The sequence below is a fragment of the Mesoplodon bidens genome, assembly GCF_964165515.1.
Source record: "Mesoplodon bidens genome assembly, chromosome: 8".
NCBI classification, from domain to species: Eukaryota; Metazoa; Chordata; class Mammalia; order Artiodactyla; family Ziphiidae; genus Mesoplodon; species Mesoplodon bidens.
In genome coordinates, this window is record NC_138165.1 from 107,524,233 (window position 1) to 107,542,244 (window position 18,012).

The window sequence follows — 18,012 nt, forward strand, 5'->3', positions numbered from 1 at the left end:
GCCTCTCCCGTTGTGGAGCACAGGCTCCGGACGCACAGGCTCAGGGGCCATGGCTCACGGGCCCAGCCGCTCTGCAGCATGTGGGATCTTCCAGGACCGGGGCACGAACCCGTGTCCCCTGCATCGGCAGGCGGACTCTCAACCACTGCGCCACCAGGGAAGCCCTGAAGTTTGTATCTTAATCCCTCCCATCCATTTCTCTTCTTCCCCTACTCCCCTCCACTCTATCAACTACCTGTTTGTTCTCTGTATCTATGAGTCTGTTTCTGTTTTGTTATAGTTGTTCATGTTGTTCATTTGCTTTGCCTTTTATTTTCCACATGTAAGTGAAATCATACAGTATTTATCTTTCTCTATCTGACTTATTTCACTAAGCATAATAGCCCCAGGTCCATCCATGTTGTCGCAAAAACAAGATTCCATTCTTTTTTATGGCTGAGTAATATGCAATAGCCAGTATTCTTGTCTATTGTAAGTAATGCTGCAGTGAACATATGGATGCATATATATTTTCTAATTGGTGCTTTCCTTTCTTTGGATAAGTGCCCAGAAGTAGAAATGCTGGATCGTATGGGGTTTCTATTTTTAACTTTTTGAGGACGTTTCCTGTTGTTTTCTATAGTGGCTTCCCCAATTTGCGTTTGCACCAACAATGTAAGAGGATTCCCTTTTCTCTATATCCTCACCAACGCTTGTTACTTCTTGTCTTTTTGATAATAGCCATTCTGACAGGTGTGCAGTGATAATCTTATTGTGGTTTTGATTTGCATTTCCTTGATGATTAATGATGTTGAGAATCTTTTCATGTGCCTATTGGCCATCTGTATGTCTTCTCTGGAAAAATGTCTATTTGAGTCCTTTGCCGATTTTTAATCATGTTATTTGTTGTCGTTGTTGTTGTTGACTTGTATGTTTTCTTTCCGTATTTTGGATAGTAACCCCTTATCAGATACATCATTTGCAAATATCTTCTCCCATTCGGTAAGTGGCCTTTTCCTTTTGTTACTAATTTCCTTTGTTGTTCAAAAGATTTTAGTCTGAACTTGGGCGGGGTCTGCGCCGCGGCGGACGGCGCAGGTCAGGTCCCTCCGGTCCGCGCTCCCCGGCTCCGAGGCGGTCGATGGGACGGAGCGCCGCGGAGCAAGGCGGCGGCGCCCGTCGCGGGGCTGGGGCAGCGCAAGAGCCCGCGGGAGGCTCGGGCATGGCGGGCCGCAGGACCTGAGCCCTACCCCTCGGGGAGCAACCTGGTGGCGGGCGATGGGGATGGAGCGGGGCTGCCGCCGCCGCCTCCTCGGCCCCGCAGCGAAGCGCCGGGTAGCTCGGGATCATGGCCCTGGAGCAGCTGTGCTCCGTCCTGTGTGGTGAATAACGATACTTGTAGTGGAAGGGATTGCTGTGGCCCCAAAGACCCAAGATGGACAAAATATTGGAATCAAGCACATTCCTGCAACCCAGCGTGGCCTTTGGGTTCGAACCAGCAACGGAGGTCATTTTGCTTCACCAGATTATCCTGACTCATATCCACCAAACAAGGGCTGTATCTACATGTTGGAAGCTGCTCCACGTCAAAAAACACAGCTGACCTTGGATGAACGTTATTGTATTAGAACCATCATTTGAATGTCGGTTTGATCACTTGGAAGTTGGAGCGGGCCATTTGGTTTCTCATGCACGTGTTGATCCATTAATTAGATCAACAGGGAGATTCATGTGGATTAAGTTCAGTTCTGGTGAAGAACTTGAAGGACTGCGATTTCTAGCAAAATATTCGTTTATTCCAGATCCAGACTTTACTTACCTAGGAGATGGCCAGTTTGAATTGTCAGGAGCTGACGGAATAGTACGTTGAGTCGGGTAGAACAAGGGGAGAAAACAAAACCCGGCCAAGCAGTTGATTGCGTGTGGACGATTAAAGCTACTCCAAAAGATAAGATTTATCTGAGGTTCCTAGATTATCAAATGGAGCACTCAGATGAATGCAAGAGAAACTTTGTTGCAGTCTACTATGGGAGCAGTTCTATTGAAAATCTGAAGGCCAAGTTTTGCGGCACTGTGGCCCATGATGTAATGCTTAAAACAGGAGTTGGGGTGATACGGATGTGGGCTGATGAAGGTAGTCGGCTTAGCACGTTCAGAATGCTTTTTACTTCCTTTGTGGAGCCTCCCTGCACAGACAGCACTTTCTTTTGCCATAGCAACATGTGCATCAATAATTCTTTAGTCTGTAATGGGGTTCAAAACTGTGCATACCCTTGGGATGAAAATCATTGTAAAGAAAAGAAAAAAAACAGGACTGTTTGAACAAATCACTGAAACTCACGGAACAGTTGTTGGCATTGCGTCAGGGATTGTCTTGGTCCTTCTCATTATTTCTATTTTAGTACAAGTGAAACAGCCTCGAAAAAAGGTCATGGCTTGCAAAACTGCTTTTAAGAAAACTGGATTTCAAGAAGAGTTTGATCCTCCTCATTATGAACTGTTTTCACCGAGAGACAAGGAGATGTCTGCAGACCTGTCGGAGGAACTGGACAGCTACCAGAAGGCGTGGCGCTCCTCCACTGCATCGCTGTGCATCCACGACCATCACTGTGGATCGCAGGCACCCAGCCTCAAGCAAAGCAGGAACAACATGAGTTCCATGGAACTTCCCTTCCGAAATGGTTTTGCACAACCGCAGCCAATGAAAACATTTAATAGCATCTTCAAAAAGAGAAGCTACACTTTCAAGCAGGCACATGAGTGCCCTGAACAGGCCCTAGAAGACAGAGTAATAGAAGAGATTACCTGTGAAATTTGTCAGAGGGAGGGAAGATTCTGCACAAGCATCCATAGCCATTGATTTTTTTTTAACATCTTTATTGGAGTCTAATTGCTTTACAGTGGTGTGTTAGTTTCCACTTTATAACAAAGTGAATCAGTTATACATATACGTATATCCCCATATCTCCTCCCTCTTGCGTCTCCCTCCCTCCCACCCTAGCCATCAATTTTTAATCTTCTACTGAAGGTGATTAATTATTAAGTATGTACGTATGTAGCCTACAGAGCACGCATACTGTCTTCAGCAGCCAACCCTTTTCTCCTGTCAGAACTAGGAAGGCCTTCATTCCCCATTAACCTAATGTAATGGTGAAGTTTTTATTGTCTTGGGCAGTCTATATATGTTAACCCAACCAAGGAACTTACTCCATTCAGTAAAAAACAAAAAAAAAAGCCTCTATTGCTCAGTGTCCTACAAACAAAGCACCAGTTACATAGTAGCATTTGGAGAGAGGAGGGGTAGTGGTGCACCAGGCTCAGCTGCCTGCCTGTCTCAGCAGCAGGAAGACCGCTCTTGACTGATACAGCTCTGTCAATATTTTGATCCCACAGTAAGTTTAAAAGTAAGATTTTTCTTCACATTCCTTTTATTTTTTTCTTTTCTCTAAATTTAATTTGTTTTATAAGCCAGTAATTTTACCCTTTCAGTTTCTTATATAAATGGTTCATGTATCACACGTATTTCAATATAGGCATTTGTTCTAGAATTTGTCAAAATATAACTAGTTACTGTGGTAAGTGCCAATTAAGACACAGAGTTGTGTTCTGTCTGTCTGCTTCTTCTTGACTGGTTTCTATACTGCTGCCTTTTAATTACTGGATCCTTAATCTTTATTTTCTGTGATATGATTTAGCACCTTTAAGTCACATTTTGTCTTAGTTATATTATACGAGAAAGTTTCATAATCCTGGGATGTATGCACCATTGCCAGTTATACCTAAAAACTTGAAAAAGATTAAAATTTTTAGAAATGCTTTGAAATTTCCCAAGTTTTATCACATTCAGTGATAGCCCATTCATTCCTGTAAGCAAAAAGTCATTTAATTCATTTTGGGGGAGACCTATCATTATATTTACTTTCAGTGTTTCTCATTACTAGATCTGTGTCTTTTATTATTTTAATAAAAAGATTATCTCACTCCATTTGTGTTGGTTTATCTTATAGGATACGGTAACCAAGGTTGTATGAGAGTTAAAGGAAAATGCCTAAGAAACTGTATAAGCCTTTAGATTGCTTCTTATTTGGGACAATACATTTTTCTAGTTCTTACCAAGAATAACAATTTCTACTTTTTTTAAAACTGCACTCTTGACCTTATTTTTTTATGGTATATAAACAATAATTTATAAACATGATATAAAAACTCACTGCATTTTTTTAGACTTTTGATATTATTTGATACTGTACAAACTTTATTAAATCAAGATGAAAGAGCTACATGACAGATTTCTTTCAGTGTTCACATTAGCAGCTTTGTACACAAATATGCTGATGGAACTCTACACTATAATTTACTGTAAATACCTTGGTAATGTGTACATAAGCATTTGTTTCCTCTTGTTATTGCATTTAGTTTATGATAAATTTTTCACTGTGTAATGTTTATTGTTCTAAATCACTACACCAATCTGATATTAAAATATACATTATTACATGAAAAAAAAGATTTTAGTTTGTTATAGTCCCATTTGTTTATTTTGCTTTTGTTTCCCTTGCTTGAGGAGACATATCCAAAAAAATTACTAATATTGAAGTTAAAGAGCATACTGCCTGTGTTTTCTTCTAGAATTTTTATGGTTTCAGGTCTTACATTTAAGTCTTTAATCTATTTTGAATTTATTTTTGTGCATGGTATGAGAGAGTAATCCACTTTGATCTTTTGTATGTAGTCATGTTTTCCCAACACCATTTACTGAAGAGGCTGTCTTCCCCTCATTGTATATTCTTACTGACTTTGTCATAGATTAATTGCCCATATAAGTGTGGGTTTATTTCTTCTCTATATTCTGTTGCATTGATCTATGCGTCCGTTTTTGTGCCAGTACCATCCTGTTTTTGTGTGTGTGTGATTCTCAACATTTTTATTTAAAATAATAGCGGGGGTGGCTTCCCTAGTAGCACAGTGGTTAAGAATCCACCTGCCAATGCAGGGGACATGGGTTCAAGCCCTGGTCTGGGAAGATCCCACATGCCGCAGAGCAACTAAGCCCATGCACCACAACTACTGAGCCTGTGCTCTAGAGCCCATGAGCCACAACTACTGAGCCCTCGTGCTACAACTACTGAAACTCACGCACCTAGAGCCAGTGCTCCGCAACAAGAGAAGCCACCACAATGAGAAGCCCACGAACTACAATGAAGAGTAGCCCTTGCTCGCCGCAACTAGAGAAAGTCCACGCGCAGCAACAAAGACCCAATGCAGCCAAAAATAAATAAATAAAATAAATAGTAAAAAAAAAATAACATGTTTTTTTTTTTAAAAAATGAAATAATAGCAGTGGAGAATATGACCATATTTTCATTTTTCCAAATGAGCACTTTAAATAATCCCCAGTTTTTATTACTTACATGTCCAGATTCTACCAGTTGTGTTTGGCTTCTTTATCTTTCTTTTTTAGCCCTCACTGGGATCATAATTATTCTTTCCATCAAGGGAAGTTCATTTGTGATGGTTTCTGGGCTATTAGATTTGGCATGTACAGTTGCAAACATAGTTGGAGCAGCACTCACAGCTACCATACACTAACATTAACAGCAAGAAGGAGTTTTTTACATGGTGTTTCCTCTATGTGTATCATCCCACAAATTGCCTTCAATCATAGACTGAAGTACCATACTGTTTTGATCACTGTAGCTTTGTAGTATAGTTTGAAACCAGGGAGCATGATGCCTCCAGTTCTTCTCTTTTTAAAATTTGAAGGGTAGTTAATTTACAATGTTGTGTTAATTTCTGTTGTACAGCAAAGTTATTCAGATATATATTCTTTTTCCAATTCTTTTCCATTATAGATTATTACAAGGTATTGAATACAGTTCTCTGTGTTATACAGTAAGAACTTGCTATGTATCTATTTTATATATAGTGATGTGTATCTGTTAATCCCAAGCTCCTAATTTAACCCTCCCCTCTCCTTCCCCTTTGGTAACCATAGGTTTCTTTTCTGTGTCTGTTTCTGTATTGTAAATAAGTTCATTTGTATCATTTTTTTAGATTCCACATATAAGTACTATCACATGATTATTGTCTTTCTCTGTCTGACATAACTTCACTTAGTATGATAATCTCTAGGTCCGTCCTTGTTGCTGCTCCAGTTCTGTTCTTCTCTCTCAAGATTTTTTTTTTTTTCGGTTATTCAGGGTCTTTTCTGTTTCCATACAAATTTTAGAATTATTTGTTCTCATTCTGTGAAAAATGCTCTTGGTGTTTTAATAGGTATTGTGTTGAATCTGTAGTTTGCCTTGGGTTGTATGGTCATTTTAACAATATTAATTCTTCCAATCCATGAGCACAGTGTATCTTTCCATCTGTGTCATTTTCAATTTCTTTCATCAGTGTCTTACAGTTTTCCTAGTATAGATGTTTTACCTCCTTAGTTAGATTTATTCCTAGGTATTTCATTCTTTTTTGATGTGATTGAAAATAAAATTGTATCATTAATTTCTTTTTTTGGATAGTTCATTGTCAGTGTATAGAAATGCAACAGATTTCTGTATAATAGTTTTGTGTCCCACAACTTTACCCAGTTCACTGATGAGTTCTAGTAGTTTTTGATCGTGCCTTTAGGCTTTTCTATGTATAGTGAGTGTCATGTCATCTGTAAAGAATGACAGTTTTACTTATTCCTTTCCAATTTGGATTCCTTTTATTTCTTTTTCTTGTCTGATTGCCGTGGCCAGGACTTATAATATTATGTTTATTAAAAGTGGCAAGAGTCTTGTTCTTGATCTTAGAGGAAATGCTTTCAGCTTTTCACCACTGAGTATGGTGTTAGTTGTGGGCTTGTCATATACGGCCTTTATTAGTCTGACGTATTTTACCACTATACCCACTTTGTGGAGTTTTTTTTTTTTTTAATAAATGGATGTTAAATTTTGTCAAAAGATTTTCCCACATCTATTGAGAGGATCATATGACTTTTAATCTTCAGTTTGTTAATGTGGTGTATCACATTGACTGATTTGCAGCTATTGAACAATCCATGCATCCCTGGGATAAATCCCACTTGATTGTGGTGTATGATCTTTTTAATGTACCACTGAGTTCGGTTTGCTAATATTTTGTTGAGATTTTTGCATCTATGTTCATCAGTGGCATTGGTCTGTAATGTATGTGTGTGTGTGTGTGTGTGTGTGTGTGTGTGTGTGATATCTTTTTCTAGTTTTGGTATCAGGGTGATGCTGGCCTCATAGCATGAGTTAAGAAGCATTCCTTCCTCTCCTATTTTTTGGAATAGTTTGAAAAGGATAGTGTTAACTCTTCTCTAAATGTTTGGTAGAATTCACCTGTGAAGCCATTTGGTCCTGGACTTCAATTTCTTGGGAGTATTTTATTACTGATTCAATTTCATTATTGGTAATTGGTCTGTTCATATTTTCTATTTCTTCCTGGTTCAGTCTTGGGAGATTGTACATTTCTAGGAATCTGTCCATGTCTTCCAGGTTGTCCATTTTATTGGCATATAATTGTTCACAATAATCTCTTATGATCCTTTATATATTTTATGGTGTTTGTTGTGACTTCCTCTTTCTCATGTCTGATTTTATTTATTTGGGACCTCTCTCTTTTTTCTTGATGAGTCTGGCTGAAGGTTTACCAATTTTGTTTATCTTTTCAAAGAATCAGTTCTTAGTTTCATTGATCTTTTAAATTTCTGCCCTGATCTTTATTTTTTTTTATACTAACTTTGGGGTTTGTTTATTCTCTTTAGTTACTTTAGGTGTAAGGTTAGGTTGTTTATTTGAGATTTTTCTTATTTCCTGAGGTACACTTGTATTGCTCTAAACTTCCCTCTTAGAACTACTTTTGCTGTTTCCCATAGATTTTGGATTGTTGTGTTTTTGTTTTCATTTATCTCCAGGTATTTTTTTATTTCCTCTTTGATTTCTTCAATGACCCGTTGGTTGTTTAGTAGCACATTGTTTAGCCTTCATGTGTTTGTGTTTTTTGCAATTTTTTCCTTGTAGTTGATTTCTGGTTTCATAGCATCATGGTTGGAAAAGGTGCTTGATATGATTTCAGTCTTCTTAAGTTTACTGAGACTTGTTTTGTGGCCTAATGTGTGATCTACCCTGTAGAATGTTCCATGTGCCCTTGAAAAGAATGTGTATTCTGTTGCTTTTGAATGGAATGTTCTATCTATATCTATTAAGTCTACCTGGCTTAATGTGTTGTTTAAGGCCAGTGTTTCCTTATTGATTTTGTCTGAATGATGCATCCATTGATGTATGTGGGGTTTTAAAGTACTCTAAAATTGTTGTTTACTGTCAACTTCTCTTTTTATGTCTGTTAATATTTGCTTTTTGTATTTAGGTTCTCCTATGTTGGGGCCATATATATCTATGCATATACCTAATGCTGGTCCACTGGTAGGTGGAGCCAGATCCTGGAGTCTCTGGCTGCAGGGCCTGAGGGTCCTGGAACTGGTATCAGTATGCTGGAGGGTGGGGTGAGGCCCAGGGTGTCCCTGGGCTAGTGCTAATGCACTGGTAGGAGAGTCCATGTCCTGGGCCCTCTGGTGGACAGGGCCAGATCCTGGGCCTTCTGGTGGATGGGGCCACGTCCCAGGTGGCTGCGAGCTCAGGGGGTCCTAAGGAAGCTGGCCTACTAGTGGATGGGCCTGTGGCTCCACTCAACTAGCTACTTGGCCTGAGGCATCCTAGTACTGGTGTTGACAGGCTGGTGGGTGGGGCTGGGTCCCAATGCTAATAAGCTAGAGGGAAGATTCCAAAATGTCACTTGCCAGCACAATGTTACCGTGGTAGAACGGAGCTCCCCAACAGAGCTGCTGCCAGTATGTATATCCCCAGGATGATCTCCTGTTGCCTCCTGCCTCTCTGGGAGGCTTTCCAAGATCAGCAGGCAGGTCTGAACCAGGCTCCTTTCAGATTACTGCTTCTGCCCTGGGTCCTAGTATATGTGAGATTTTGTGTGCATCCGTTGAGAGTGGAGTCGCTATATCCTACAGCTCCCTGGCTCTCTGGAAAGTAAGCCCTACTGGCCTTCAAAGCCCAATGTTCTGGAAGCTCTCCTTCCTGGTTCAGGACCCCCAGGCTGGGAAGCCCAATGTAGGCTCATATCCTTCAGTCCTTAGGGAGAACCTCTGCAATTGTAATTGTCCCCCATTTGTGGGTCATCCACCCAAGGGTATGGGTCTTGACTCTACCTTGTCTCCACCTCTCCTACACATCTTTTTGTGGTTTCTTCTTTATATATTTAGTTGTAGAAGATCTTTTCTGCTAGTCTTCAGGTCTTTCTCTTCAATATTTGCTCTGTAAATTGTAATGCTGCTGTGCCTGCAGCAGGAAGTGAGCTCAAGTTCCTTCCAATCTGACATCTTGCCCACTTGCCTCAATATAAAGTTATTAATGAGATAGTTCACATGTTTAAATTTCATACTAAGTCTTCAAAATCTGGTATGTATTTCACACTTACAGCACATATCAGTTTGGGCTATGCACATTTCAAGTGCTCAATAGTCATGTGTAGCTAGTGGCTACTATATCAGACAGCATATGATCAACGTTTGTAAATGTTCCATAGATAAAACAAAAAATGTATATTTTCAATTTTTTATTTAAAAAAAAAACCTCACTGTACCCAAATCTGAAAATGGTGTCTGAAATTATTTTCCCATTTAACTGAATTTTGGCCAATTTACATATGGAATTTTAGTAGTTTTTACTTTAAACATATAGCTGCTAGATTGGTGCACATAGGTTTATGACTGCTGTGTTTTCTTCATAAAGTTTGCTTCTTAAAAATGTTTAATTGTGGTCAAACACCCCTAATATAAGATTTACCATCTTAACCATTTTTTAAGGTATGGTTTAGTAGTGTTAATTATACTCACATTGTTGTGCAACAAAACTCCAGAGCTCTTCATCTTGAAAAACTGAAACTCTACGTCCCTTAAACAACATCTCCTCATTTGCCCAACTCCCTAGTCCCTGGCAATCACCATTTTACTCTGTCTCTATGAATCTGACTACTCTAGGTACCTCATATAAGTGGAATCATATAGTATGTGTCTTTTTGATACTGACTTATTTCACTTAGCATCATGTCCTCCAGGTTCATTCATGTTGTCGTATATGTCAGAATTTCCTTCCTTTTTATGTCTGAATAATATTCCATTGTATAGACAGACCACATTTTGCGTTTCAACTGCCAATGGACACAATTTGCTTTCACCTTCTGGCTCTTGTGAATAATGCTGCTATGAACATGGGCATACAATTATCTCTTTGAGATGCTGCTTTCAATTCTTTTGGGTATATACCCAGAAGTGGAATTGCTGGATCATCTGGTAGTTCTATTTTTAATTTTCTGAGGAGCTGCCATACTGTTTTCCACAATGGCTGCACCATTTTACATTCCCACCAACAGTACACGAGGGTTTCAGTTTCTCCACGTCCTCTGCCAGGCATGTTTTCTGTATTTTTTGCTTTGTTTTGTTTGCTTTTTGTATTTTTTTAAATGATAGCCATCCTAATGGGTGTGAGGTGACATCTCATTGTAGTTTTGATTTGCATTTCCCTAATGATTAATGATGTTGAGCATCTTTTCATGTGCTTATTGGTCATTTGCACATATTTCAAGAAATGTCTAAGTCCTTTGCCCATTTTTGAATCAGGTCTTTTTGTTGTTTTTGAGTTTTACGAGTTCTCTATATATTCTGGATATTCATCCCTTATCAAATATATGATTTGCAAATATTTTCTCCCATTCTATGGTCTGCCTTTTAACTCTGTGATAATATGTTTTGATGTACACATTTAAAATTGTTTCATGAAGTCCAATTTGTTAATTTTTTAGGGACTTCCCTGGCGGTCCAGTGGTTAAGACTCTGCGTTTCCACTGCAGGGTGCATGGGGTTGATCCCTGGTCAGGGAACTAAGTTCCCTCATGCTGTGTGGCATGTCCCCCCGCGAAAAGAAAACCAAAACTATCAGCAATTTGTTATTTTTCATTAACTATGCCTTTGGTGTAATTTTCAAGAAATCTTCTCCAAATTCAATGTTGTGAAGTTTTGTCCTATGTCTTCTTCTAAGAGTTTTATAGTTTTAGATCCTTGACCCATTTTGAGTTAGTTTTTTATATGACACCTGTAAGAGTACAAATTCATTTTTTACATTTGGATATTTAGTTTTCCCAGCACCATTTCTTGAAATGACTGTCCCTATTGAATATTCTTTGAACCCTTGAAAAAAGTAACTTGACCATGTATGTGAAGTCTATCTCTTTTAACTTGAAAACTTTATTTAAAACTTTACTTAAAAATTTAAAAAATATAAAAAAAACTCCATCCAATCTATTTCTTTTGATGTAAGAATTCTGTTCATTCACACGATATAATTATTTTATTCCTTCTATTTAGTATAAGCTCATTCTTTTTGTGTTTCCTTTTTCCTTTTTTTTATAAACAATTTTATTTGTTGTTAATTTGGGAATTCTCTGGTACTTTTCCACTTCCATGTAAATGCAGTACAGCATCTCCAGATCTCTGACATTCTTGCCTCCCTCTCACTTATAAGGGCCCGTGGGGTTAGGTTGAAACTACCCAGATAATCCATGGTAATCTCCCTATGGCAAGACCCTTAACTTAATCATATCTACAAAGTCTCTTTGCCATGTAAGGCAACATATTCACTGCTTCCAGAGATTAGAATGTGAACTTCTTTGCAGGGCCATTTTTCTGCCTACCACACACCATCAGCCTAAAGTTAAACCCAGATCTTATTGAAAACTTGAAAGTTTTCCTCTAAGTTATTGAAATTTTGTTCTGATCTCTTCTTGGGGAACATCTGTCACCCACAGATTTCTACTTTCCAGGCTCTGTTGCTCTCATGTTGCTCTTCAATCCTAACTACTCTATTTTTCTGACGCATTCTGGGAGATGATCTCTGGAAGAGCATACTTCCACACTGATTTTACTTTTTGCATTATCAATTATGATCTTTACTGCTTTCAATATGCATTAAAGAAATTCACTCTTTTGCTTCCTTCAAGTTAGTTACTGCCCCTCCCATAATATGAATATACTCATTTTCAACAAATGGTTTTGTTTTCATAAAGTTCCAAGGTAAAGAGTTCCTCTTTATTTTGCCAAATATAGATACCTCAAATGAAGCATTCTCCCTGATTTTACATTAAGTATTCTCATCCACTAAGTGGAAAACAAAAACAAAAACAAAAAAACAAATAAGGAGCTTTCCTTAGAGAGCTCCACCTTAACAAAGCTTATTTCTGATTGGGTATTCTACAAGTTGCATATTAATAGGAGGGAAGAGTTCTGTAAGTTACTAATAAGTCCAAAATTCAGCTGCATGGGTTAAAGATGGAGAATAGACTATTTCATTAATGAGGTCGTTGACTCTTTCCCAGAGTGTAGTCACATTAGATTGCTGTGTATGCTCATTGGTGGTCACTGAAATTATACAGAAAGGGTTCAAAGGAGAGTAGGAGAAGAGGAAATGAATCTGTGTTTACTGAGAAAGTGGAATTAGAAATTCCTGACAAGTAAGCATTTGGGTGAATGATTGCCCAAGATGAAGAGGAACTTCCTCCCTGTTTGGAGACAGAAGAATGGAATCACAGGGGAAAGAAGACTGATCCTTAACGGTTATTTGAAGAGAGTATTCTTTCTTTCAAATACTTTCTGTTGTGTGAGATAAGCTAAACTAGAACTGGTTACGTGTGGCACTCCAGCGGGGAAGTGTCTATCTGGATTCTGCCGACTACAGGTCCCCAGGTCTCTTGGAGCTCACAGGAACACACTTTTCCCTCCTGGTGTGTTCTGTGGGGTGGTGCTGGTGATTCCATGGAGGGAATCCAACGCAGGGGACTTGAGACGTCACTTTCGCACCAGAGGAAATGCTTTTCTTCCACTCTGAAACCCATTCAAACCTTTCCATAAAAGAGGAATACTTATATACAGGCCTACAGCAGTGTGATTTTTTGAGTCAAGACATTTAAAAAAGATTTTCAGTTTTGAAAAAAATTTTTTGGCCACGCCTCACAGCTTGCAGGGATCTTAATTCCCTGACCAGGGATTGAACCGGGGCCATGGCAGTGAAAGTGCCTAACCACTAGACCACCAGGGAATTCCCTGAAAATTCCTTAAATGTTTTCTATTTCTGCAAAAGGGAAACTTTCCACTTAGCAGTACTAATCCAGGATATATCAAAACTGAATGCTGTCTTTGCCCTCAACTATTCTAACTACCCAGAGTGGTTGAAGATCTAAGACCTCTGTGTCATCTTGGTGTGCCTGACTCTTACTGGATTCAACTGAAGACTTACCTGACCACTGAACAATGGGGACTTATTTTAACCATTTGTATACAAATGCACTTATTTTGCTCTATCCAGAATGGTAATTTTCTACCCTTAATTAGCATAAGCACCATGAAACTGTGCACCTTCCTTCCTATCACTTCAAAACTCCTAACATCCCTTCTCTCCCTGCTCCCCATCACTTCCAGCTCCCTCAACAACCATGAATGTCTTCAACAGTGTGTTCCCTTGCCTGGCAAGCAAATGAACTCATTTTTGAAAAGCCCAAGTAGTCTGTTTTATTCTGATCCTGCTTGTACAGAGTATATAAGCAGCACTGCTGAGGTACTTCAGTGACTGTTTTTTGTTTTTTGTTTTTGGCGGTACGCAGGCCTCTCCCTGCTGTGGCCTCTCCCGCTGTGGAGCACAGGCTCCGGACGCGCAGGCTCAGCGGCCATGGCTCACAGGCCCAGCCGCTCCGCGGCACGTGGGATCCTCCCAGACCGGGGCACGAACCCGCGTCCCCTGCATCGGCAGGCGGACTCTCAACCACTGCGCCACCAGGGAAGCCCTAGTGACTGTTTATTTGGTTTTAACAGACTCCGCGTGTCCCTGTAGGAGAGTGGTGGCTGAATCCTGTGTCCCTGCTGTGTATTTTTTGCATGTCATTCCATGCGGATTGGACTTTAAAGGACCAAAGGGTATCCAAACTCCATCTCATATATTCTAAGTTTGTTAACAATATGCTCAGGTCACATGACTTTTCGGTAAAGAACTAAGAACATGCTGCAGTTTTAGTCTGTCCAGTTCAGTTGTCTTTTTGCTCTCATGCCTTACGCAAACCTTTCCTTGAGAGATGACCAAGGAGGATGGAATATTTTGCAGTGGACTATCCTAAGGTAACCATGCCCCCTTTGGGGACATAAATTGTGCCAACAGAAAGCTATCCTCTCAGATGTGTGTGTGTTTCATCACTCAATCAATATTCCAAACTTTCCACTATTCCAATCCTTCCAGTATTTCTGGCTTTTGTCAATCTAACTTGAAATGAAATACATCATACACATGGCAATGGGATAGTTTTGTGTAGCCTTATGGAAATGCTTTTTTACATTTCCAGCATTCATAGTTGTAGAACCAGTTTGGGTACAGCTAACAATTGAATAGTTTTTGAGTCATCACCACTGTTTTTTTTTTTTAATTACTGTTTAAGTCAAGTTATCTTAATAGTGTCCTAAGGATCCTATTAACTAATGGTAACCATGAGGAATTTAAATATTTTGCCTAAGCCTTTGGAGGGAACACGCTCCCTGCTAACACTGACTTCAATCCAATGAAACCAATTTCAGACTTCCGACCTCCAGATCTCTAAGAGAATAAACAGACACTGTTTCAAGCCACTAAGTTTGTGGTAATTTGTTACAGCAGCCATAGGAAACTAATACATCGCCTATGCCAGGTTTCCCTGTTTTTAAAAAGTCTAGGTTTACCGCTATTTTTAAACAGTCAACTCTTACTATGTCACCAGCATTATGTAGAACTAAAAACCATCTGTAAGCCAGGAGTATTATTCATATATTCAAATCTCTTACTACTTTGTGCTAAAAAACTGAAGTAAATGTATTTATCTTCACAATGTTAACTTCAGAGCGAGCTACTTGGCTCACACTTCAAACAAAATTGAAAGGCAAGGTTCAAAGTGCGGTGGTGAACGTTCTGTCTTAGTACCATGAAATAATCACTGTCAGCCTTGGGATGTTTAATAAATAGCAAAGTGCATACAGATATTTACCACAGTTTTAAAGAAAAACAGAGGTCCCATTCTGTGGTCCCAACAACAACAAATAGGCATCGCCTTGAACTGTTTCTAAATTCTTGAGTACAGTTGTTTTGAAAGTAGAGTTCGCTTGCAATCTTAAAAAAAAAAAAAAAAAAAAAAAAAAGAACGTCCTGCTCTTCCTCAAAATGTGCTCTGAATTAAACGTGGACCGGAATCACTTGGTGTCAAGGCGTAGCAACTGCTCTTTGCCATTTATTATCACGGACTTTAACTCTCCATCTTCTTCCACCTCTATCCTTTCTTGGCCATTCTCAATGATTCTCTTGGTGGTGATCTTCTTGCCATGAATGATTTCGGAGGAAGTCGACGTGGATTTGAAGTTGCCCGTCCCACCACTACAAGACATGGAGAAGGAAGAAAGATCCCCATTCCCCAGGGAACCAAAGGAGGTAAATCCTGTATCAAAGGAAGAAAAACCGCCTCCAAATGCTGGAAATTCACTGAAGGTGGAGAAAATCGGTGCGGACCCTCTGCGTCTGCTTCCCCGGGAGTTCCTCCGACCGCCCAAAATGTTCTCAAGCGGGTCTCTGAAGAAGTGAGGCAAAAACGGGTCCCGGCCGCCGAAGAACTCCCTGAAGATGTCGGCCGGGTCGCGGAAGGTGAAGACGCCCTCGAAGGGGTCCCCGAAGGGCCTGCCGCCCCAGCCGCCCTCCACTCCCGCCTCCTCGTATCGGTCGTAGACGTCCCTCTTCTCGGCGTCTGACAACACCTCGTAGGCCTGGGCCACTTGTCTGAATCTCCTCTCCACCTCCTCCTTGTTCTCAGGGTTTTTGTCCGGGTGCCACTTGAGCGCCAGCTTGCGGTACGCCTTCCTGATGGCCTCGATCGAGGCCTGGCGGGGCACGCCCAGCACCTCGTAGTAGTCCACCATGCTGGACGGCCGGGCACAGCCTGCAGGCCAGGGACAGGGTGAGCGGTGCGGCCGTCAGCCCTGGGGCACGGGCCAGAGTGCCCACCAGGCCAGGCTGCCCGGAGGGGGTGCCCCTTGTGACGAGGCCCACCCCTTATGACGAGGCCCACGTCTCACTGGCTGAGGCCACATCCCGGAATGCTCTCCCCACGAGGCGCTCTGTGACGTGTTTCACGCAGGCGTGGAGGCCCCGCCCACCTATTTGCTCCGCCCACCCGGCCCTCAGCTGACCTGTGGTCTCCAAATAGGGGCAGTGGCTCTGAATGCCTTAGGAGATGCTTTCCTTAAAATAGGGTTTACGTCAGGGTTCCCCTCGGCCTGAGGTAGGGATAGAGCAACAGGAGTGAGTTTAGTCCGACCCTGGGCTGAAGGACAGTGGTATCATTCGTCTAGGACAGCATTTCTCCAACTTTTTGGCTTCAGGACCCTCTTGATTTTATGTGGGTTATATCTGTCAGTACTTACTCCATTAAAAATTAAAACAGTCAAAGTTAATTAGTCAATTTAATAACGATAAACCCATTACATGCTAACATAAATCATATTTTTATGGAAAAATAACTAGTTTTCAAGCCAAAGAAATTTTATGAAGAGTGGTTTCATTTCACATTTTTTTCATCTTAACAGAGAGCTTAACAGAGAGCTAGATTTTTATATCTGCTTCTACATTCAATGTATTGCTATATCACGTGTCATGTAGCCACTGGGAAATTCTACTGTACATGAAAGTCAAATATCATTATCATGGAAATAGTTTTAACTTTGCGAAATTCTCTGATGAAATCTTGGGGATCCCCAGGGGGCTCTGGCCCATAGTTTGTGAACACCTCGTCTAGTATATCAAAGTGACTAAAGCTTGTTTGGCTATGTTTATAGTGCTGTGGGTAAACTTGGGGTTCAACGATTACTTCTGCTCAAACTGCTGTGTCATAACCATGATTTTCTTTTTGACATCTGACTTCTTTCCACCTCCTCCTTACTCTCTCCCTGACTCTATATTCTTTGCTTTCATAAATGGTGAGGCACCACCAATAAAGGTCACTTAGTTCTAAGAGGAAATGATTAACCAATGAACTCTCAACATTTCATCACGAAGGGTAGTGGATCCAAAAGGGTGCACCATTTCATCATGACAAACTGCTGACTCCATATCACCTGGAGAGACTGAAGACCTGAACTTGGCATTTGCTAAGCACGCAATAAACAGTAGTAGGAAGCAGTCTGGTGTACACAAAGCAATATGGAAAAATACAAGGTGTGTTTTGGGGGGGTTAAGTGATCCAGAATGGCAGGAGGGAAAGGGGCAGAGGGAGGGGTCAAGCAGAAGGGCTGGAGAGGAGGAGTGAGCTGGAGTCCGTCCCAGGGGGTTCTGAGGGCAAGGCTGAGGAGTCTGAATTCTATGCCGGGCCCTAGGGATCTGTTGACCAAGGTTTCAGGGGTGGTGGTGGCGTGGGGACAGCTGATGCAGGGAACCAAAAGGGACAGGTAGGGATTAGGGGGCTTGGGGGTTGAGGCCCTGAAGCAGGACCATGGCAGGTGGGTCTGAGAAACAGTGGTAGAATGATTCGGATTCGGCACTTTCTTGCTTGGACATGGGGCCTAGAGCAAAGGGAGAAGGGGTGTCACATCCATACAGAGACATTTACTGAGTCTTACTGTCTGCAAAACCATGGACGGCCACCTGCGTGAGAGAGTGGTTCCAAAGCTGAACCTGTGGACATATATGTGTATATATATATATGTGAATAGATAGATACATAGACAGAGGCAGAGACACAGAGAGAGTCTAGTAGCAGAGACAGATAGGCAGAATGCTAAGGGGTACAAGGCAGAATAAAGCAAAATGCTACAGAGATTTAAGGAAGATGGCTTTGTTTCCCCCTGCAGGGTCCCACAGATTATCCAGAGGGCAAAGGACTTGTTTATGTAGCCCTTTTAGTTTAGTA

At 40.8% G+C, this 18,012-nt stretch overlaps 2 protein-coding genes and 1 pseudogene across 5 annotated transcripts in view; 2 read left to right on the forward strand and 1 right to left on the reverse strand.

Annotated features, from left to right (window-relative positions):
• The window catches only part of LOC308621509 (UDP-glucuronosyltransferase 1A1-like), a gene marked incomplete at its 5' end in the record, with an annotated part of 53,654 nt that overhangs the window by 20,085 nt on the left and 15,557 nt on the right, over positions 1-18,012 (forward strand). The window lies entirely within an intron of this gene.
• On the forward strand, positions 1,328-2,891 carry LOC308621779 (neuropilin and tolloid-like protein 2; annotated as a pseudogene). The gene has a single exon. The product of its transcript is annotated as a neuropilin and tolloid-like protein 2 (transcript).
• LOC308621630 (dnaJ homolog subfamily B member 3-like) lies at positions 15,196-16,027 on the reverse strand (the record flags this gene model as incomplete). The annotated part of the gene is made up of 1 exon (XM_081242288.1): positions 15,196-16,027. The coding sequence occupies one exon, from the start codon at positions 16,025-16,027 to the stop codon at positions 15,311-15,313; it is 717 nt and encodes a 238-aa protein (XP_081098414.1). The 3' UTR covers positions 15,196-15,310.